At 41.5% G+C, this 21,874-nt stretch overlaps 3 protein-coding genes across 3 annotated transcripts; 1 reads left to right on the top strand and 2 right to left on the bottom strand.

Annotated features, from left to right (window-relative positions):
• Nucleotides 1-110: 110 nt before the first annotated feature.
• Nucleotides 111-6,008, bottom strand: mcrip2 (MAPK regulated corepressor interacting protein 2). The gene is made up of 5 exons (XM_058639821.1): nt 5,462-6,008; nt 5,218-5,287; nt 3,856-3,989; nt 1,577-1,684; nt 111-534 (listed from the first exon to the last, which is right to left on the bottom strand). Exons 1-5 carry the CDS (start codon nt 5,514-5,516, stop codon nt 473-475), a joined length of 429 nt encoding a protein of 142 aa, XP_058495804.1. The 5' UTR covers nt 5,517-6,008; the 3' UTR covers nt 111-472.
• A 2,146-nt stretch (nt 6,009-8,154) lies between these two features.
• Nucleotides 8,155-13,834, bottom strand: gde1 (glycerophosphodiester phosphodiesterase 1). Its single transcript, XM_058639818.1, has 6 exons — nt 13,574-13,834; nt 11,748-11,923; nt 11,092-11,197; nt 10,035-10,127; nt 9,399-9,610; nt 8,155-8,832 (listed from the first exon to the last, which is right to left on the bottom strand). The coding sequence occupies exons 1-6, from the start codon at nt 13,832-13,834 to the stop codon at nt 8,685-8,687; spliced, it is 996 nt and encodes a 331-aa protein (XP_058495801.1). The 3' UTR covers nt 8,155-8,684.
• A 425-nt stretch (nt 13,835-14,259) lies between these two features.
• Nucleotides 14,260-17,135, top strand: tmem186 (transmembrane protein 186). Its single transcript, XM_058639819.1, has 2 exons — nt 14,260-14,370; nt 15,353-17,135. The coding sequence occupies exons 1-2, from the start codon at nt 14,356-14,358 to the stop codon at nt 16,001-16,003; spliced, it is 666 nt and encodes a 221-aa protein (XP_058495802.1). The 5' UTR covers nt 14,260-14,355; the 3' UTR covers nt 16,004-17,135.
• The last annotated feature ends 4,739 nt before the right edge of the window (nt 17,136-21,874 follow it).

Genomic DNA, 21,874 nt, shown 5'->3' with positions numbered 1-21,874 from the left:
AGTTTTTCCACCTATTATCACCAAGTCGGGAATTAGTATAAATCAGAATGAAGAAATGATTCCACACAGATTTTTTGAAAACCCATTTTTCTTTTTTTTTTTTTACTATTTTTGTTCTCAAGTATATTTAAATTCCAAGATCAGCAAAGACAAACATACAGCAGAGCACACTTGAGAAAGAAGGAGGAGGAGGAGATTCTTGAACAAGCACAATCTCATAACTTCTATCCAAAACGTCGTTCAGTAGTAGGAGAGAGAGCACAGCACAAAGTCAGGTCAGCGCTGTGTTCACAGTCAGGCCTGTGTTGTTGCCTCAAATCTAATTCCAAATTACGCACTGCCCTCTCGCGCCACAGATCCTGGGGACGGACTCTGCTCCTCCCTCGCTCCTGTGATGCCTTCACCGATGGAGCATCAACTGCTGAACTGCTTCCTTCTGCTGCTTCCTGTGCACATTTAAAGCCTCAGACAATCACGACAGGTTGGCAAGAAAGCGCTGACCCCACCACTCGTCCAGGTCGATGGGCACAAAGTCTGCACAGAGGCAAAAACAAACAAACAAACATTATCTTTTCGCTGTGATTGATTCATTTTGTTCATTAATTATTCATTTTTTGTCATGAATACTCAAGTCTAGGTTAAGAAACGAGGGACTAGGTGAAGGTGATAGGGCTGAGCGGGTAAGATTGAAAAAAGAAAAAAGAAAAGTAGTTCTTAACTGGGTGAGGTGTTCCGTCCACACGGAAACAGCGTTTATAGGGGACCTGACTTTTAGGGCCATGTTCCCCAGCTCTCTTGAACTGTCATTCTTTGCTTGTGTTTTTCCAACTAAAGTCAGTCTGAAAAGACGCTTGATATCACTAGAACACGTCCTGTCTTTAGAGATTTCACACACAGGGGTGATGATGAGACATAATTACAGTAAAATTGTTGTATGGGGTTTTTTTTTTTTTTTTTTACAAAAGTTGTTTAGCAACAAATAAGTGGCAATTTGACTTGATATGGATTGAAAAGCTGAATTAGGAGTTCTGTGCAGTTCTATGACTGAGAATGTGGCTTCTTCCAGTCAAGTGGATTGATTCAGGACAATTGAATGTTTTATGGTAATTAATCCAACAGTATTTATATAATGGATGTGACATTTTGGGCTCCTCGGAATAAAATTAAAGATAATCTAGGACAATTTGGAGTGTGATGACCTTTAGGATCAGAGAGCCACACAAGAAACCAGCACAGGCAGGTTTGAGAGTGAACCAAGACAAAACAATGCAATCAGACGGCGGCGCAGTTTCATTAACTCATAAACTATAGAGAAGAGTTAAAAATTAAAGGTACAGATAAAGCTGACATACGAGGGCAGCCATTCATCTCTCCTGTGGTCATTAACAAAAAGGGGCGAGATTATAGGCTCAAGGTTCACGAGGTGACAGAGCAGGGAGAGGGCCGTAAAACTGACGGGAGAGATCGGATAAGACGAGGGAGGATGACTGTTGTTTTTTTCTGTAAAATGTGTGCTACATACAGTAGATTCAAATTCAAAGAGAAAAAAAAAACAAAAAAAAACGCAGGTACTTACTCTTCATCGCAGCACTGGGGGTCTTCTCTGTGTACTGGACGGGCCCCGGCCTGTTTGTTGACTCCCCGCTGCCCCCGCCCCCCAGCTTCTGCTCCACCTCCTGCCACGCTGCACACAAACAAAAAACACACAATGGTTAGCACTCTTGCCTTCACAGCAACAAGACCCAGTCGGAACAAGGGCCTTCCTGCATGGAGTTTGCATGTTCTGTTCTGTGTGCGTGGCTTTTCTCCGGGTTCTCCGGTTTCCTCCCACCGTCCAAAAACATTCAATATGGGGATTAGGTAAATTGGACGCTCTAAATTGACCGTGGGTGTGAGAGTGAATGGTTGTTTGTCTCTCTCTATGTGGCCCTGTGATGGACTGGTGACCCGTCCAGGGGGCGTGACCTGCCTATCCTCTATGTAGCATAGATAATCGCTTACTCAGCCTGCCGTTTTCATCATTAGTCAAATCGTGTGAACCAAGAGCGTTTGACAATATTCTGCAATACATTTTGAATCCAATATCTGTCGACATCGTGCCGGTGATATGGTGCATCCCTACTTCACGACACCCTGGCTCATGCTCCTCACAAGTCAAGACCTTTTTATGTAATGCTGCTTGAAATGAGATTCCACCATAAACAAAACATGACAACAAATGTCATTTTGTTGAATCTGCACAGTCCTACGACAAGAGGCATCCACTTAATAATTCAAATAAATAGATGTTAATCATTATTTTGAGATGATCATTTTAAATGTTGGAGAGAAAGAGATATTTAAGACTTTTCAATAAGTGATTTAGGGCATTTTAATGCCATGTTTTTAGATTAAATAATTCAAAGTGTCTGTATGGGACGTTGTAGTTACTGTTTTTTTCCCCAAAAGATTTTTAACTGAAACATCCCCAAGAAAATCCTCCGCTGCTTCTCAGCAGCAGCATCGGCAGAGTGGTGTGGCGTGTTTATCAGCTATGGGTGAAGGTTTGTTTCCCCTGCTTCACCCCGAGATAAGCCCCAGGCTGAGGCTCACAAACTTCCAGCCGCACCCTAAAACACTTCATAGAGTTTGTGCAACATGTGCATTTTAAATTTAAAGAACTGATTACACAAACATTGTGTAGGTGTTCATACTGAGGGTTACATTCTATGCAAACATGCCAGGAGGCAATGTTTGCATAGACAATGAGCCTTTTTCACGTACAATAAGTATAGAGAAAAGAAAAAAGCTCTCCTCTCCTGATCTGAACTTTGCGGTGACAAAAGAACGCCGCACTGCTGGCAGCGCTCCAACAGTAACACAGTCATCTACTTCATCATGATTCAGCCTCACATGTCATTCATTTGCACCGTTCGCCAACACCGAGGCATGCTGGGTAAACTGAATGGTGCACAGTAGTGTTTTACACTGTTTTTATTGTTGTTGTTTTTTACTTTAGTTAAAGCAGCTCTTTTACTCTGTTTTTTTGTCCATCTCATTAGAGATAAACATGACTTACATGATAATATACACAACTTTTAGTGCAGCTGTGTGTGTTTGCACGTTCAGCCACGTTTGTCACTACTGAGGAGCTGTGAGAAAATAGAAAAATAAAACCTCTGAAGGTTTTAACATGTTTAGAGTGACATGGTAACTAGGGTTGCAAAGGGGCGGAAAATCTCTGGTAAATTTCCAGAAACTTTCCATGGAAACGTTAGTTTAGGAATTTTGGAAATGTTCCTAATTTGAAACTTTCCACAGAAATGATGGGAATGAACTGGAAATGTGGGCTTATTTGCCTGCAGTGGATCTCTTGCCTGCTGCATCTGTTGAGCTCTGGGGAAAATGTTGCTGCTGCATTTTTGTGGCGTTCTTCACGTGATTGTCTTTGCACAATATTTACACATAAACAACGACTTTCCATCAACGTTGGCTGTTGTGTAATACCTCCACACACTGGAGGGCGCATGTGGCATTTTGACGAAAAAAAATGCAGATGTGTGGATGGTTAACTCTCCAAAACAAAATTTTACAGCTGATGTGGTCCTAGTCTGTGTCTGTGTCGTGGGCTCAGAAAAGCAGCTTCAGTCGTTCAGAATTATCCAGATATGTTAGTCCGACTAAGAGAAGCTGGATTTTAGTTGGACAAATGTGTGTACATGACATTAAGAAAACTACTGCCTTAGTCCGACTAAAATTTGACTTTTGGGTGTAACCTGGAGAGAATGATCTTCAGTCTGCCTGGGCTTTCATTCCATCTGCTCTGAGTGCTGTGACACCATCGCCCTCCCACCCGTTGATCCCGCTGAGCCTCACCTTCATATACGAATCTGACGTTCTCCTCATGTGCAGGAGTGAATCCCTCTGTGGGGCTGTTGGCTCTCTGCGCGGCCGCACTGTGGTAGCGCTTCCCGTTGAGGCGGTTGAATACGATCTTTGGGGGCGGAGAGCTGCAGAAACGGGACAGGGTTAATTACAGATCGTCTGCTTGTGTGTGGGGGGGGGGGGGGGGGGCAAGAGTTTCTAAGTGTGAGGGCAGTGACAATGTGTCTCACTTGAGTGGACAGAGTGTGTTTTTCCTAGTGTAGCCATGTGTTCAGTCTGCCTCCTGTGTTGTGCTGGTTGTAGGTGAAGGAGTGCACACTACACTGAGGAAGAGACTGTTTTTAGAGTTCAAAGAGTGTTTGTACACAGCGAGATATTCTGTTGAGTTTGGCTCTTTAACTGCCCTTCGACACCTCACAGGAAGAGGCCCTGTTGTAAAACTTGTTTGCTTTTCTTAAAACTGTTTAAACTGTTTACAGTTCTTAACATGTTTTAAACTCTAATCCTGTTCCCTTGACCTAAATTTTATTTGGTTTTACTTTTCCTACGTGCTTCCACTCTTAAATTTCAACTTTGGAGTGCTTCTTTGAATTTTTTTTTTTTTTTGACCTGATAATTAATGTTCTGTTATAGTAAAACCACAGTGTATTGTATTCTGGTCAAAGGTGGCTTGTTGCTTGTGCATAGATCCTTTTCCTTCTGCTTAAAACATATTTTATTCTGTATAACAGCAAGAATAAGTAGAAATAGCTGCAGTTAAATTATGCTGAATTACACCCTCGAGTGTCATCTCCACACCAGCTGTGTCAGTGAATGGTTAAAATGGATTTAAGTGGGTTTTTATCTGAACGGATCACACATCAGGTTGTTATTTAACCCTAACACAACATGAGATTGTATTGTTTTTCAGACACTGCATTGACTTTTGTTGATTTGTTGGTTCTGCCCTAATTAGGTCTCCATGAGGACCACTGGTCCTGACAAGGTCAGTGTTTGAACACATTCAACCTTAAGTATCCCAAATGATTGACTCAAAATGACTGACTCTTTTATTTAGCAGATTTAAACGTGGAACATGTGACATAAGTCATATGGCTTGACTTACTTTTTTCTTGCAAGAACTTTAGACTTGAAAGTTAAGACTTGGGACACATGTGTGTTTGTAAAGCATTCATTGTAAGGACATTCATTGACATAATGCATTCACTAGCCCCTTACCCTAACCATCACAGCTAAGTGCCTAACCCTAACCCTAAAACCAGGTCTTAACCCTGAAAAGCCATATTTAGGGCTGTCACAAATGTCCTCACAAAGAGACACATACAGGAATACCCGCACACACACACTACTTACTTCGTCGCGAGCCAAGTCGTCGGCTTGAGCTTTAAGTCGCTGAATTTGCTCTCGATCTGTTGTGTTGGACCTGAGAGACAAAACCCACAACAGTGGAATTAAATAGACACAAATCGCTTCCACTATTCCCACTTTTCGACAAGTGGAGACTCTGTCAAGCTTGCCCCGCGGACAGCGGCGTGACGTGACGTGACGTTGCGTCACGCAGCGCGTGGAGAAGGGTCGCACACTCGTCGTAACTCACCTGTCCTCCGTTGTGTAACAAGTTTGCTGGGACCTCTGGTGATTGTGTACATCATGTGAACGACAGTTAGTCCAAGAAAATCTCTGGTCCGTTTTGTTTAAATCCCGCAGACGCAAACACGGACACTGTCCTGTCACTTTGTCTCCACCTGACGCTGCAGACACGACTGGACTTCGAGTGTCCTCAGCGTGTCAGTGTCGGTGTAGTTGGCCGGTGTCAGCTGCTCCACATTGGGCCTGAAGAAGCCTGCAGGAGAGTCTCGGTTGGACTTGAGTCTTCTTGACCCTCCGCTCCTCTTGACCAGCAGGTGTTGAGCTGTGACGTACGGACGGGAAGAGAGGTGGCGTGTAGGTCACCCAAGGAGAAAGCGGCTCCACATGCCGGGAGAGAGAGGAGGGTAAACTCTGCTTCCTGGTGTCCGAGACAGACACACTCTTGGTCGGACACTCTGTCCTCTGTTCTCCTGCTGATGGTCCGGAGCTGCCGGCGATGCTTGGACTCTTATGACAGAACGCAAGGACACAGCACTCTGCGATTATGCATCAGGACGCGAAGAAGATCCCACGAGCCAGCGTCAAGCTCGCCATGATTAACAAAAGCACTTCCGGTAAGGATTATCAAAATAAAAAACGTGCCTAAAAACTGGACCCGGTTTTCTGGTTTGTCGGTTAAGTAACAATATTTATTGAATAGTCACCAGGGGGCGACGTTGCTGCTCAAAAAAGAACTCAGTTTGAATATAAGTCTATGGAATAATTAGAATTATAATGTGGTACCAGGGCCACATGGTATTATTTACATCACTTTTTATGTTGTACACCTTTTAAATGTATTGATAACTAGTGGTAGTGGTTAGCACTAGACCCAGGTTTGAAATCAGGTTGGAACAAGGGCCTTTCTGCATGGGGTTTGCATGTTCTCCCCGTATGTGCGTGGGTTTTCTCTGGGTTCTTCAGTTTCCTCCCACAGTACAAATACATGCAATATATGCAATATTTGAGCCACACACTGGTCGAGTAGCTCCAGCAGATCTCAAGTTACCTGAGGTCAAAGGTCAGAAGAGCACAGTCCTAGAAACAGCCAAGATACTCCACACAATCTCACAGTTCTCTGTTAGAGTATTTTGGGTGTGTTTTTTTTTACTTACCAACACGTGAAGGGCTTTTATTTTGAAGTGTCAGAATCTATTAATTTCCGCCGGTTGCACTATTTTACGCAACTGGGCACCCCCTCTCAGTGACGTCATTACACGCCCCTCAGAAGAGGTTCTGTAGGACGGGGATCACCTTTCACCCAGACAGATAAACATAAACACAAATAAATAATAAGAGTTAAAAATAATTAATTTGAGCTAAATATAAATTAGATTTTATTTGACGTTACAAATGACATTTCTTCCATATGATTCTGCACTTTGAAAATGTTATTATACACTACATATTTTTAAGTCATTTGTAATCTAATCTAATAAGTAATCTGATATTAATTGGCCTCACAGTGCCACACACATAGTGCTCTTTTTACGTTTCATTGCATCCAAGTGTACGTCCTGCATTTAATGCAGTGCATGAGGGCTTATTATTGATCGGAGTACTTGTAGTAACATCCGTGATGTTCAGGTGAAATCACATCATTGACAGCTGACAGTTTGCCTAAGTAACGATCAGTTGTTACCAGAAGCAGCTCAGACGGGCTTATCCAGGATGATATCCAACACTACTCCCCACCATCTGGGTCAATCACCTGAGTCTCCAGACCAAGAGGCTAATCATCAACATTCCACACCCCCAGGCTTTGTATTAACACAGCAGAGGCGAAACCTGGGTCAGACGAGACCATGCTTCAGTCTATTTACCATTTGTGTGTATCATGTGTTGTGTATTTCAAGCATGTGTGTCACCTTCAGTGTCTCATTACACTTTCTTTTCTTTATTTTTTTTGCCTCTACTGCAGTTAATTTTTTTCATAAAAACTCCACACATTCACTTACTTGGTTTCTTATTACTTACAGTTTAAGTTACGCCTGGTTGCTTATTGTTCCTCTACAGCAGTAGAGACCGGATCCCAGTTGAGTTTGGGTTGTTTTTACCCAACCTTTTTACTTAGGATTTATGTAAAAACAAAAGTTGTAATTGCAGTATCTTGGAAATGAATTATTAACTTATGCATTTTATTTATTCATTCATTGTCTATCGGTTTATCCTATGTGATGGACAGGGCGCCAGTCCATCACAGAGCGAACACACACAGAGGAACAACCATTCACGCTCACATTCACACCTACTGTCATTTTAGAATGTTCAGTTGACCTCTGCATGTTTTTGGACTGTGGGAGGGGTCAGGACCTATGTCTTTTTGCAGCAAGGCAACAGTCACCTCCGTATGGCTGACAACAGCTTGTATGTTACAGAAATGGTCAGATTCAGTGAGAGCTAAGAATGTACTGGAGTCACTGTTACCTGTTCCACAGAGACAGTGAGCTCCACGACCAATATTACACAATTATAAACAAACAAATTAACATAATAATAATAATATGAAAACTTAAATGTGTGGTAATGATACTATACTCTCAATGGCCACTTTGCTCGGTACACCTATGTGCTGTGCTTTATCGTATAGTTTCCTCTGAATGGGAACATCATATCCTAATTTATCCTAATATCATGCACTATTAAAGAAGACCCATTAACTCCTTTGGAAAATGTTTACTGACGTTATAAATCAAGTGAGATTTCCATTAAAACTGATTTCTTTTTTTTTTAAACCAGTGGTTTAAACCCTACTTCCTGGACTTCACTTTTAAAACCAGAAGACTACGTCCATTTTTGTTTACAGTCTATGTTCGTAGGGTATGAAATACACACAGTACAAGGTGCATATACAGTAAAGAGACACTACTGTCAAGGCAAAGAAAACAAATCACTGCATTCCTGAGCTGGTAAATACATTTGATAAAGGTCTATTATGGGCAGATATCACAGAAATATATGTATTATTATGCTGATAAATGCCGGTGCATCAATATGTTACAGTGAATTCATCATAACAATAAAACATCATTCTTGTTATTTAGTCTGGCACCGAGTTGGAACAGTTTGACGTGTGCATGAAAATAACACATAATTGTATGTTCTCTTACCTCCTTCTACACGAGGTTGCTGAGAAATGTACGTTTGTATGTGCGTCTTTGTTTCGAGTGTGTGTTTTGTTCATGGGAGTGTCAGTAATGAGGTTCACAGTCCTCCACCAGGCTGTCGGTGATGTAGTTGACTTGTAGCACCTCCTGGTAGAAGTCTTTCTCCACCTTTGTGTTGACTGTCCAGGCTACAACCTCCACCCCTCGCTGAGCCCAGTGCTGCACGTAGTCCCTGTGGACAGCACAGGGCAAACGCACAGAGTTAGACCATTTTAAAGCAACTACATATGTGTAACTGTTACGCAGTTATTAGCTCAAATGATCGATCTCGGATAAAGTAAGATCAGAGTTCACTCACTTCATAGTTCACAGATAATTTTTTAAATCCTGTGGTATTAAATAAAGCTAATAAAAACTGCTCCTACTATTCTTTAAAATGGTGAGTTAAGATAAATTAATCAGGGTATATCAGGGCTTTTCTTTTTCAGTAAATGATACATCCACAGTGTGTCCCACATATCACATATGGGGCCTCTGAACAGCAGCCATTTTGATAAATGATAGCAGGAAAAGCACAGGTGTTACTGACCACATTAACAATGGCTCTGTTCTTTGTCATGTACACCAGGACAGTGCAACAGTAAACACCCCAAAACTTGGGAAGCTACATGGAACTCAGCCATCATTATTTTGATTATTTTCACCTGCCATTGTCCTACTGTGGTCTGTCAAAATGTTTGCAGCCAATTTAGCTTTAGGTCTCTATGTGAGTGCATGGTCTCGGCTGCAGAAACTCACAGTGATACAGAGTTCTTTTGTATCAGGAATGCTGAGATGCCACAGAGCTTCCACAGCACGTGATGATGCCCGAACTCCAACACAACGTCCATGAGTATCATCCAGTGGTGTTTCCACAGTGACGAAAAACGTGGGGCACCATCTCCCAAGTGACTCAGAATCCATGGCCTGTGGGTCAGTGCTGTGACCACATCTGGGTCACTCTGTCTCATCTGGGCAGGAGAGAAAAGAAGAAAGTGAATCCATGGCTGCTGCTGCATAGAGAAACATCTCACTTTATGTTAATGATGAAACCATGGGAAGGATAAAACATAAACTATCTAAAGCTAGCTATCCCGTTTCCTCTCTTTTTGTCTTCTCATTTTTACATTTTCTAGAATCTGCACAACATGAGTAAGGGATGCAATGTGTAAATGTGTTGATTGTTTTTGCGCATGCAATAGCTTATGGACTGCAATACTCATATGACAATACGGAGGAATCAAATCAGAGCAGGATTGTTTCAAATTGATATTTTTACCTACCCCTACTGGATTCTGAAATATCAATGTCAATTAATTTAATGGTTGATTGTTTTCATGACTTTGTATATAGATTTATTAACATCACTCGTTGACTTTTGTATATTCCTCTTACCCTGTAGATGACTTTAGGCTCAAACGAGCAGACGATGCTGCTGTTGTAGAGAACAGGATGTTTCTTGTACAATTTTTTAAGGGCTGCGGCTGCCTAAGAGGAGAGCAGAGAAATGTGGTTATTACAGGTCAGTTCAGTGTTTGTGAGACTTCATGCCAATGTGTTTGTGTTCCTGTGTGACCACGTGGGCGGGGGACGGGACCAACAGCTGTGCATGTGTAGACGCAATGCTGCGGGCCCTGAACTCAAGAATGTCAGGGCCTGGAACAACAACCATCACAACAGCTATGCATTCTTAACTCACCTACAACTGTGTTTAGTCAAGACGTAGTGGTTATTCAGTGATGCTGCGTTTTAATGCAACTAGAAGCACTGCGGTCTCTGTTATTATTCCACAAAACGTAAGTAAATTACATACAAATCCATCACAAATCTAGTGGTGGTGCAATGTGTGGGGGCTTTTGGTTTGTTTCATGCCTTTGTTCGACCCATGCTATATTCCTCTCTGTGCTTGTCAAAGTAATGGTGATCCACTGGTATAAAAAGCAACAATCTAGCAGTGTTTTATTCATGTTTCATAGCAACCAACCGTTCATTCTTAGAGGTTTCAATGAATAGCCTGATAAGCTGCCACGATTAATTTTAGTGTTTGGTGTTAGTTCATTCGTTTTGAGCGGTAGAGCAATAGTATATCATATTTTGGTTTTAATTTCACAAGGAAAAATTAATAATTAATTTGCCTTTGTCTTTCCTTTGGAGTTTTAGCAAATAATACATCTAATTAGACTATTTTCCCCCCTATAAAGTTGATGAATTAAATGACCAGTTGTTTCAAAACCGACAACATTTACACAATCTCGTTGAACCCCTGCTGATAAATAATGGTCACTTTGTACTTAAACACTATCTTTGGACCATAACAAACACAACAACATGTTCTCTTCATTATGTAGTGATGACTGGCTGCAGATCAATTGAATCAACATAGTAGCACAGAGAGATTGTGCACATAATCCAACTCTCATTTTGATTTGTTTGTTGGTTTTATTGGCTGCACCTCATCTGGATGACCTTTGACGTCAAAATAGATGGTGAGTTTGAGTTTCATGCACTCCTCCACTGCCTCCTCCAGAGTCGGAATCTTCTCTCCGGCAAACTTCTCCCTGGTGACAAACCGATGTGTGCAAACACACTTTAATACACTTATTCCCTTAAATATGGCTTGTCTCTATAACTGTCTGTTGAATATCCACTGTTAGTGAAGAGCACTTCTCCTACATCTACAAAGAAATCATAAATGATGTCTTCAACAACTGTCCTGAACACCCTGAAATATACATTACACATGTTATGTAATAACAGTATTTGTCAGACACTGTCAGGACGATTTTTTATATCCCTCACAAATTCAAACTCCTGTAACATGTCTTACACTCTCATGTCTCATGTGCACTTACATCGTGCAACTATGTTAATTGCTCTTTCTTTCCTTCCTTTCAGCCAGTTTAACCTGCTACCACACCTCCAAATTGTTTGTTCCACTAAACATGCTATACCACGTAAACTGCACTAACTCCTTTTAGTAAAACTACACCAACATGTTTCACCACTTCTCTTCATCACTGACTGATACAGTTGGCAGGTGGCAGGACAATAAACCATTTATTAATATTCTTAGTATAACCTTAACTTAAATACATTTCCTTCTCTTACCTGAGTCGATGTTTAGCAGCTGCGTCCAGTTTACTCAATTCGGAGAAACTCATCTGGCTGAGTGGTCCGGACTGGTCAGTGGTGCGGTCCACAGTGTCATCATGCATAAGTATTGGGACACCATCTGCTGAGAACTCCAGGTCCAGCTCCACGCCGGTTGCCCCATTTTTACTGGCCTGGTGAAGAACGGGCATATATGAGAGGTGGAAGTCAAGTATTTCATTAGGGTTTGTAATAATTGTAGCTCAACCTCACACAAATGCTGAATACATAAAAATACATCAATCAAAAAAGAATCTGCTAGTCCACTCCTGGAACAACAGGTGCAGCTGTTAGTAGGGACTGTGAGGTGGCATGAAGACAAACTGCCTTCAGTCAAAATGCTCCGTCATCCAGAGACAACATACTGTGGAACAAGTTCACTTTGTCGGTCAGAAAATGTTACAGCTTTAGAATATTTCACATTTGTGTGAGGACTGACCAGGTCTGTGAACCTTTGTGGGTACCCAGGGTGTGTTCTCACAGAAAGCAGCTTAAAGTTCCAGTCTGTAACTTCTGTTGCCCCCCTGAGGAGTACTGAGTAATTACTACAACACTGTCAGTGCCTCTACATGACCTACACTTAAAGGCCCTGGTATACGTCTGTGCACAGCGCGCAAAAACACCTACCGTATTTCCCTTTGCAGTAGAATTCACTTGTCATCTCACTTTACTAGTGCAATGTTGCTGTTGTGTTTCCTCTATTTTATTACATGTCATTTAGCAGACGCTTTTATCCAAAGTGACTTACAATAAGTGAATTTAAACATTTGGGTACAGAAGAGCTAAAAAAAAACATGAGAGTGAATAACAGAACAAAGAGAGTTGGTGGAGAGAAGAGGGCCCAAGACAGAACCCTGAGGGACCCCAGTAGCTAGAGGACAGGGTTCCGACACAGATCCTCTCCAGGTTACTCTGTATGTTTGGTTTTGAAGATAGGATGAGAGTAGGGTAAGTGCAGAGCCTGAGACACCAAGTTCTTGAAGGGGGGGAAGTAAGGATCTGGTGGTTAACTGTGTCAAACGCTGCAGAAAGGTCCAAGAGGATGAGCACAGAGGAGAGAGAGGCAGCCCTGGCCGTGTGGAGTTGCTCAGTGACAGCAAGAAGTGCAGTTTCGGTCGAGTGACCTGCCTTAAAACCCGACTGAAGAGGATCGAGAGGGTTGTTCCAGTGAAGGTAGGATGAGAGTTGATTAAAGATAGCACGCTCCAGAGTTTTGGAAAGAAAAGGAAGAAGAGAGGCAGGTTTGTAACTATTTACTTCAGACAGCTAGGGTGGTGGAGGAGCAAGGAGGTTAGAGAAGATCGAGGAAAGTTTTTTGGGGTTAGAGAAAGAGGATTGAATTTTAGTCTGATAGAAAGATTGTTTGGCTGCAGAGATAGAGGCAGTGAAGATGGAGAGAAGAGAATGATAAGAAAGCAGGTCGTCAGGGTGTTTTGATTTCCTCCATTTCCTTTCTGCTGCCCGTATCGTGGCTCTCTCAGCACGGGGTCAGACATCGGCCAGACAACCACGGGGCTGGGGAGGACTTACGAACCCGCCGTGAAGTAAGTGGACAGAGAGTCAAGAGAGAAGGACAGAGTAGAAAAGAAGGTGTCTGTGGCAGAGTTGGGAAGCATGAGGGATGCAAATCACTTCCTGAGCACTTTTCAAACAACATTTATGCACATGCAGGTATTATAGCGATTCCAGCCAATAAATCCTCCTATGTGTTACACACAATGTGTCTGTACTGTGTTTTTCAGGCGTGTCATTGACGGAGATGTGATTTGTGATCCTCCTCTCACCTCCCGGATGGAAGCTATCGTGTTCTCCGGGGCGTCGTGCCCACCACCGCGGTGAGCGACCACAGACACCTTGCTGCCCGCACCTGCTGGGTGCAGCACCTGCTGGACTCGACTGGCCGGTACTTGAGGGAACCGGAACATGGCCAGAAACATGTATAGGGAGACGGCGAGGACGGTTGACCACACCGCGCTCCGAGTGCCCAGCAGGACCACCACGAAGACGACCGAGTACAGGGTGATTTGTTCCCCCAGCTGCAGCATCGTTTCCCTTGGCGCGCGCGCTCTCACAAATCGCCTGTCCGTTTACCTGACGTTGACAACTCGTCCTGCTAACTTCACTAAATGTCTCGATAAGGTCATGCTCTCCTTAGGAAAGCGATGATAATAACTGACCGACAATGTAAACAAAAACACTGAGAAAAGGAGGAAGAGAGACTCAGCTGAGCTGACGGGACGCAGTGTCACATATCATTTTCCTGTGGAAACAAACAGCTGCTTTCCCACAGGTTCCGCATACAGACGGCGAACATGGCGATGAAAGAGAACAGGAAAACAACAGCTAGTAATGCTGACTCGGCATTTCAAATGAGTGAAACCGTAGCTGAATATTGTAAGTGTGCCATAGAGAGCCACGAGAATTAGAATTAAAGAATTAAAGAATTAAACTTGTTGAGTACTTCCGGGTCAAGGAAGGAGTGAACCTCAGGACCTCAAATTAGCCAAGTGCAAGTGTTCGTGTGTCTGGACTGTTTCTACTCGCTTATCCCTGCTCTCTGCTCACTATGTTGCTGGTCAAGGTAAACCTCTTCCTTTCTTTCACTCTTACTGTGCAAGTTGTCAAAGAAAGATTGAAAGTTAAGTTGTATAGCTACCCATAAGCTAGCTGCTAGTGGCCTCTGTGCCTGGAGTGAATGACAGTCCATTTAGGACAGGGGTCTTTTTTCTTCTGAGAGGTATTTTGACAAAATGAAAATGGCGGAGAGCTACTCTGAAAAAGCTCGTTTTGCCTGAACATTTACAAAATAATGGGGTGCTACAACTCACATTTTGCAATCAACATAACAAAAAATAGTGTCCAAATCAGCTCCCTGTGCATTTTGTATTTCTGGATGCATTTCTTTCTAGTATATCTCACACACTATTGAATTAAAATATCAATTTTGTCAAAACAGAACAATGCATTCACAAATGCACCAGCATTTTGTCTTATTCACTTTTCATTTTGTTATCTGCCCTCATGTCACTGTGTGACTTCACAAGGGTGTCCATCTGTACAGCTGTATGTATGATGTATACTGGGTATTTTCATTTAGTGAGATGACAATGGAATATATATAATATATAGACAGTCTGAACTTTGATTTGACACACATACACTCATCAAGCTGACAGCAGCGCAACTGTTTGACAACTACTTGGCAAATAATAATTTATTTTCAGAAGGGGACGGGACACCTCTGAGTGTGATTGGATAAAAATGTAAACGGGGTATGTTTCATTATTGAAAACTTTGGCAAGCTACAGGTAGCTAGCGAGTTACACATTGGAGACCCCTGCTTTAGGATGAAAAGAGTGATTTTTGTCCCCTCTCCACCCAAATAAAATAAATCTGCATCCGCAAATCCTGTTTGACCCATAAAATTAAGATAACACGTATAAAGGTTTTTATACAGATGTACTATATATACTATATATTATTTTTGCTTTTTCTACATCTTGCATGTATGGTGTGACTGAGGCCTGTGTCCAATTGACTGAAATGGTGTTGTGTTTCTACAGATCAGATCAGTACTGCTGTGCAGATCAACCTCCTATGTCCTGTCCTATACCAGAGGATCACATCTACTAGTGGGACGAACACCATTTGTTAAGCTGCTTCCTGGTCACACAGCCTTCCAGCAAAGCCTCCATGCATCCCTTACGCCTAAAATTACAGCTTTGGTCAGATACTCAGACTTGTCCTCACAGAAGTACACCATGATTTACACCCTGCCGCACATTACGCTCCTTAGAGCCATTTCCAGGCTGAAACTCCTGCAAACTGCAATCACTGTGGTCATCCTGCCCCCAGTATATGTCCTCTACCTCCAGGGATCTGCATCCTTTTCCGTAGTCAGTTACACAACAGGGATGGCACTGTTTGCTGGTGCCATGCTGTACACTGCCAGTCATTTTTTCAGGAGGGTTGTGGGGATCATGTACCTGGACCCGTCTCAGACTACACTCAAAGTGTCTCACCTCACTTTCTGGGGCCAGCGCAATGATATCTTTCTCCCTGTGTCAGATGTAATGACCATTGCGGACACTGGGGACTCGACAAAAGAGACAATTTTGAAACTGAAGCGATACAGCAATTCACAGACTATGTATTTCTCCACTTATTATGGACGTGTGGTGGACCAACTGGGTTTTGAAAAGGTGTTTAAATGATGCAGAATTTTTTTAATTTAACTTCAGTTGATGGCTGTTGTTGATGTTTTGGCAATAGGTCTAGTAACTAGTGACTGAATGTGTGAAACAAAAAATTAAATCTGCTTATAGTATTTACCCTATTTTGTCTGAAAGCACAGGACCAGAGAGCATGAGATGTAAACTTTACCACCTCCAGAATTACTATTTTAATCATAGTTTGCTATTGCTGATCCCACCCACTGGTCCCTGCTCATCACTTCATTCTGTAGTGTAGTATGTTTTTGGACCACTAGATGTCCCTAGACTCCACTTAATATACTACAACTATTTGAGTTGCTTGTATGTTAGTTAGTAATCCTGGACATAAAATAGAATGGAGCAATGCTGTTGGGTAATGTCATGAAGGTCATTGGTAATTATTTTACAAACTCAAACCGCTGTTATGTGCTGTACATTTGTATAACCTTACCAAGCTCTGATGCTACTACCTTTATCTGTGGTTCCCTTTACACCTGGCATGACTTAATGATTGTTACTTTGAGTTAAATCAATTACCTCATCATTTTCTTTTCATTGTTTTGTTTTTTTTTCTGCATGAGCTCATAAACACAAAGACATGTCCATCATTTCCTGCTGTGGCACCTGCAGACAATGCATAGGAACTGTATTGTTTACGTGTCACTGTCATATTTTGCCCCCCATGACCTGCTGTTTGCATCGCTGTGCTCTGTTGATCGATACGTCTACTGAACCTGAAACATCCACCTGATAGGGACTGTTATTGTGTAGTTGCAGTCACACCCTTGATCGAGAACACCCTCAGTTCACCAATGGGTTCCCAGAGGAACACTTGAGAACACGAACAAAGGAACAAAGCTAGTGAAGTGGAGTTTTTTCCTCGGTAAAACCCCTATGTATTGAAAGGAGATTCTGGCAGCACTGATAGCTTCTTTCATGTCTTCAAGGGCTCTGCAGGGACCGACTTCTACTTGCTGCTGTCTTGCTCCAAAATGTCCAACTAACAGACCCACCTCTGTTTGTTTTGTCATTGTTAATAACCGGGACGAGCTTCCTATGATCAACAATATTGCATTGACCTTGACTCCATCACTGCTTTTATATTCAATACACTTTCCTGTGTTTATGAACATTTTGGCTGCTTTACTGTGACTCATTACTCATTAACAATATATAGGAAGGCACATGCATCTTTTTAAGCCTGTTGTGTAATACTCTTAAGTATGCCTGACCATTGTGTATTCCCAAAGAGGCATTTATCTCCGTGCAACCTGCATACCGTCATGCTTGGCTCACTCCCTGTAGAGTTCTAAACTAAGGCCACTGCTCACTGTGGTTTGCATGATGCTGCGATGACCAACTGCCCAGCAATATCAGATCCTGGTAAACACACATCAACCATGCGGGCAGCTTGTCCCCTTACATTGTTTTGACCGCATTCCAGGTTGTTTTTGGCACAACATTTTGGAACAGTATTATACAAAAGGGAAACCTTCCTGTCGCTGACGGATTTCCTCTTGTTTTCGATAATGAAAAGGCAGAGGCTAAAATAATCTGGAGAAATTGTTTGTAAAGATTATTTGCGGGTTGTGGCAACAGTAGCGGGGTGACCAATCTTATAAAAATTGTCCATCACATCCCTGTCATCGTCAAAACACATGGCTCATTTCCTCATAAACCTATATATGTTTCAACAAACACCATGATCATTGTGCTGTGGCCTATCTTGTTTATCTAATCCATACACTAATAAAAAAGAGGAAATGAAAGTTTGTGGTTTTCATTGTGTCCAACTCCTTTTCACCATAGAACAGTCTCAGCATGTACATTAACTTCATGCAAAAACTGTCACATTGTTCTAACATGATTATGATTTGGTGTAGAGAAGCCAATAGGTATTTTTAAACTTTAATGGGATACAGGTTCACAGTTTCTTAAGCTACATTTATCACTGAATTGCTGTTGCATCTTACTTCTGACCTCCATGTGCATTTCCCAAATATGAATCCTTTCACTGAAGCAGGTGCTAGCTGCTTATATGGAGAATACCATATAAGCAGCTACAATTGAAACGTCCACCACCAATATGACAAAGGTAACATTTATTAACAGCAGCGTGGATATCAGATAATATGAGGATAGTAAAGAACATTTCTGCACTTGCTGGTTGTGATTCATATTCTACACAGTGCAGTAGATGATGTGAGAGCAGAAAGGTTTGCCTGACATGCACATCTCAAACGAGTCCAAGGAGCAGAGTTGTTGTCTCCCCTTGTCTTGAATACAACACTATCACTTTACACTAGATTTACAGCTACTCTAGCCATACTCCTCTGATTATGGCTGCAGAAAGTGAACAGCCTCGTGTCCCCTGTGTGTGTCGAGGGTGGAAGTCTGGTCCGTGGAACTTGTAAATCTTGGTGGCAGTGACAGCCTGTAGCGAGTGTGCTTAACCCTGCATCAGCTTTATAATTAGAAACATACCTCGCTGCATTAGCAGGCAGGAAACGGCCCGGGCCTTCATGTGTGTGAGTCTGTGTGTTAACAAAAACGAGGGAAGTGTACACATGGGGGAAGCATGCGATATGATCACAGTCTGGAATTTGAGCGGCTGCGCTCACCTCGTTAGAATGTGCAGGTGGATGAGAGGGCAGGATGAGAGGGAACCTGTGCCAGACGAGGTAATGAGACATGGGAGCCAACAGTCATACATGCGCTGTGTGATTCAATTGGACATCCACACTTGACTCAGTCATGGAACAATGAGGTCTGACTGTTACAGTTGAATTTACTTTAGAACTGATAAATTATTAACAGGCTTAAATGACATATTATTTCAGGTTATCAAACTCGGAATCTCTTATCGCTACTTGAGTATATATGCCGCAATTGTATATCATTTACAGTTTATTAAAGGTGATTTTTGTGAGCTTTGATTCACCCTCTATATGTGTAGCTGCAACTTGGTCAAACAGAATATATACACATTTACCATGTTTATCAATAACATATGACATTCATTTGTTCATTTTAGAACAAAAGCTGGATTTCTGTGTTTTTTCAAATTGGTGAATCGGGCAAATCATCCATCACTTTTTCTAAAAATGACAGATTGATTGAAATAAGAAGTTATCACAACTGCCTGAATTTAGATGAAACGATCAACCCTCTTCATTTGGGACATAACTACATGTCCAATTTTCAACGTTAGCCTCAAATGATTCTTATTTGTCTTATTTTTAAAGTGTAGCAGCATGACTATATCATCCAGTCATGGTACAACAAGTTGTTTATTGAATTATTCTCGCCATGAATACCAACATCTACTCATCCCTTTTATACTTTATCTGAGATCCACTATTTCTATATTTTACAAACCTTATGTCTGATTAGAAACCTTCTATACATTAATGATGGGAAATCCTATTTTGAAGTGAAAACTGAAACAAAAAAAAAGACACCAAGCTCTACATTCAGTTTTTTCACAAGACAAAACTATGATCAATTATGTGTTCCTGCTTATTTCTGATGTTCAGAAGCAAAGATTATTATGAATCATTTGAGAGAGAACACAAAGCGACTGATAAAGATGTATATCTATTAAAGAAAAGTTGTTCATGTAGCCTTACTATTGTGGAAAGCTATGTTCTTGGACACATGCTTCATGCCACTTTTGTTGTTTCATCAGTTGTTTTCACAAAGCGTTGTGCTGCACCTCCCTGACAGCACAGGCCAAGGGCCAGACAAAATGCTCGCTAGTGGAACATGTTTTAAAACAAAAAGAGATAGAGATTCACTTGTTTATTCAATGAGGATGTGTTGTGGGGTAACACAGGGTAAAGCTGGGGGAACATGACAAAAGACTATAGAAAGCCTGCAGCACAACATCCATTGTGAGTCCAAATCATCCTTCTGTTGAATCCGATTTTTTGTATTTGGTCATTTATACAGGTCCATTATAAAAAGGTTTACTTTTTATGGGAAGGATGACACTAGATTAAATATATGATGTGAGACCAGGTAAGCTTGTGGGTTAATAAGTGCACCATTTGCACCATGGCTGAACTTTGTTACACAATTTCTTCTCTCTTAAAAAAACACTTTGAAACCAGCATGCCTGCTTTATACACCCGACCTACAGAATAAAGCCTTCTGGGCCATGCTGCAAATTTGAATTCAATGAAAGCGATGCCTCACCCAGCGGGGAGTTCCTGCTGAAAGGAGAAGCACGGCTCGGCCTCGGGCCTCAGAGACTCATACAGGATGGAGGGAGAAAGATTTCCCTGCTCCCAAGATTATGAGCCCAGTATTCCCAGTATCATTCCCAGTCCAGCTCTACCACCCCAATTCCTGATGGGTGAGAACAGCCTTGTTCATCAGTAGTCAGGTGTCAAATTGGCACAAAGGCGACTAATTAAACATGTTTTCTTTGGAACACTTGTCAGACTGACAGTCTCCTCCTCAGAAATGTGGGGGATTTCCTCAAGGTCAGTTTCATCAATACCAAACAATGCCACATTACTGGATGAGGGAGGGAGGCAGCAGAAGAGTGTGAGGTGGGGTGAGGTGCTGTGGTAGGTGCCCTTCAAGTGCTGAGCGATGTAATCTGGTCAGCTATTGTAGCGCTGATGAATGCAGCACAATGAGCAAGAGAGGAAGTCTGTATTTCAGTATATATCAAACAGTTGGCAGGTTTATAGCTTAATCTGTCACTCCATTGTATAGTTTATAACACGCGGTGTATGACATGTAGCCTATGTACAGTGAGAAAAGTGTGTGAGTGAGTTATTGTAGAATGCAGGCAATACAGTACACTGAGAATGCACACACACGGTACTGTAATTGAGTAGGTTTTTGTGTACTAAATTTGTCATTTTATTTGTACATTGGTTGAACGTAAAAGTAAAATTATATTTTTTTGTATTGTACTTTTAAATCACATCAGCTACTGAGTAAAGAAAATGTTGGCCTGAATTTAAATAAATAAATAAAAATCACAAACTAGAAATTTTGGCAGTGAATGATGAGGACAGGTCACCTTTGACCCATTTTGACTGATACATTATGTGTTTACATATTTTATTTTGTCAGAACTTTCATTTGTAAAGGTTTTCCTTTAATTAAAAACAATTCATGTGAGATTTGTGTCCCTTTGTCCTTTTTGCACGACACAAGAAAGAACCCCAACCTTGTCAAAAATGTAACTAAGCAACTTTTACTCTGAGTAAATTTTAAACAAGCTTCTTTTTTTTTACTGTAACTGGAGTACATTTTTAGACCAGTACTTTTACTTGTACTTAAGTCAAATCTTATCAAAATAGTGATATTTTTACTTGAGTAAAATATGTATTTCAGTACTCTTTCCACCTCTGCATACATGTATAAATATCTATAAACAGTGTAAAAAAATTATTCACTTTCACTAGGTCAATTTAGTTCAATACAACTTTAATAAATGGGTACTTTGCACAGTAACCATGTTGACATGTTCTAACAGGACAAGCACAGGTGTTACTGATTACATTAATGGTGGCTCTACAAAGAACCAGCATGCATCCTGAAACTGAGGAAGCTAAATGGAATTCAGCCATTAATTCATTTGATTATTTGCACCTGTGAGTTCTCCCCACTGTGGCCTGGTGAAAATGGCAAATGTGCGCAAGTGACCTGTTCTTTTTATTTATGGTGTTTTTTTCATTTATGTAAAACTGTGCCTTAAATTCAGCACTCCGGATTAACAGGACTACACCATGAAGTCAGACGTTTCAGCGAAGGTAAGTGCTTTGCTTTGGTTCTTTTGTTGTTGTTAATAATATTCGACGGGCGCAAATGGGGGTCATTAGACTTGTGTGTGTCTGTATTCTGTGTCGA

This window comes from Solea solea, chromosome 10 (assembly GCF_958295425.1).
Source record: "Solea solea chromosome 10, fSolSol10.1, whole genome shotgun sequence".
NCBI classification, from domain to species: Eukaryota; Metazoa; Chordata; class Actinopteri; order Pleuronectiformes; family Soleidae; genus Solea; species Solea solea.
Note: the sequence above shows the minus strand (reverse complement) of the source record. Positions and strands in the feature narration are given on the sequence as shown.

Bases quoted from the DNA above. Each gene is read 5' to 3' on its own strand.
- gde1 (XM_058639818.1), bottom strand. From the start codon at position 13,834: ATGCTGCAGCTGGGGGAACAAATCACCCTGTACTCGGTCGTCTTCGTG. The intron at 11,198-11,747 runs GTAAGAGAAGGA...GTTTGTCACCAG, and splicing joins GCTGCTAAACATCGACTCAG to GGAGAAGTTTGCCGGAGAGA. The intron at 9,611-10,034 runs GTAAGAGGAATA...TCTCCTGCCCAG, and splicing joins AGCCTAAAGTCATCTACAGG to ATGAGACAGAGTGACCCAGA.
- mcrip2 (XM_058639821.1), bottom strand. From the start codon at position 5,516: ATGATGTACACAATCACCAGAGGTCCCAGCAAACTTGTTACACAACGG. The intron at 5,288-5,461 runs GTGAGTTACGAC...TTTGTCTCTCAG, and splicing joins TGTTACACAACGGAGGACAG to GTCCAACACAACAGATCGAG. The intron at 1,685-3,855 runs GTGAGGCTCAGC...GTTTGTGTGCAG, and splicing joins CGTCAGATTCGTATATGAAG to CGTGGCAGGAGGTGGAGCAG.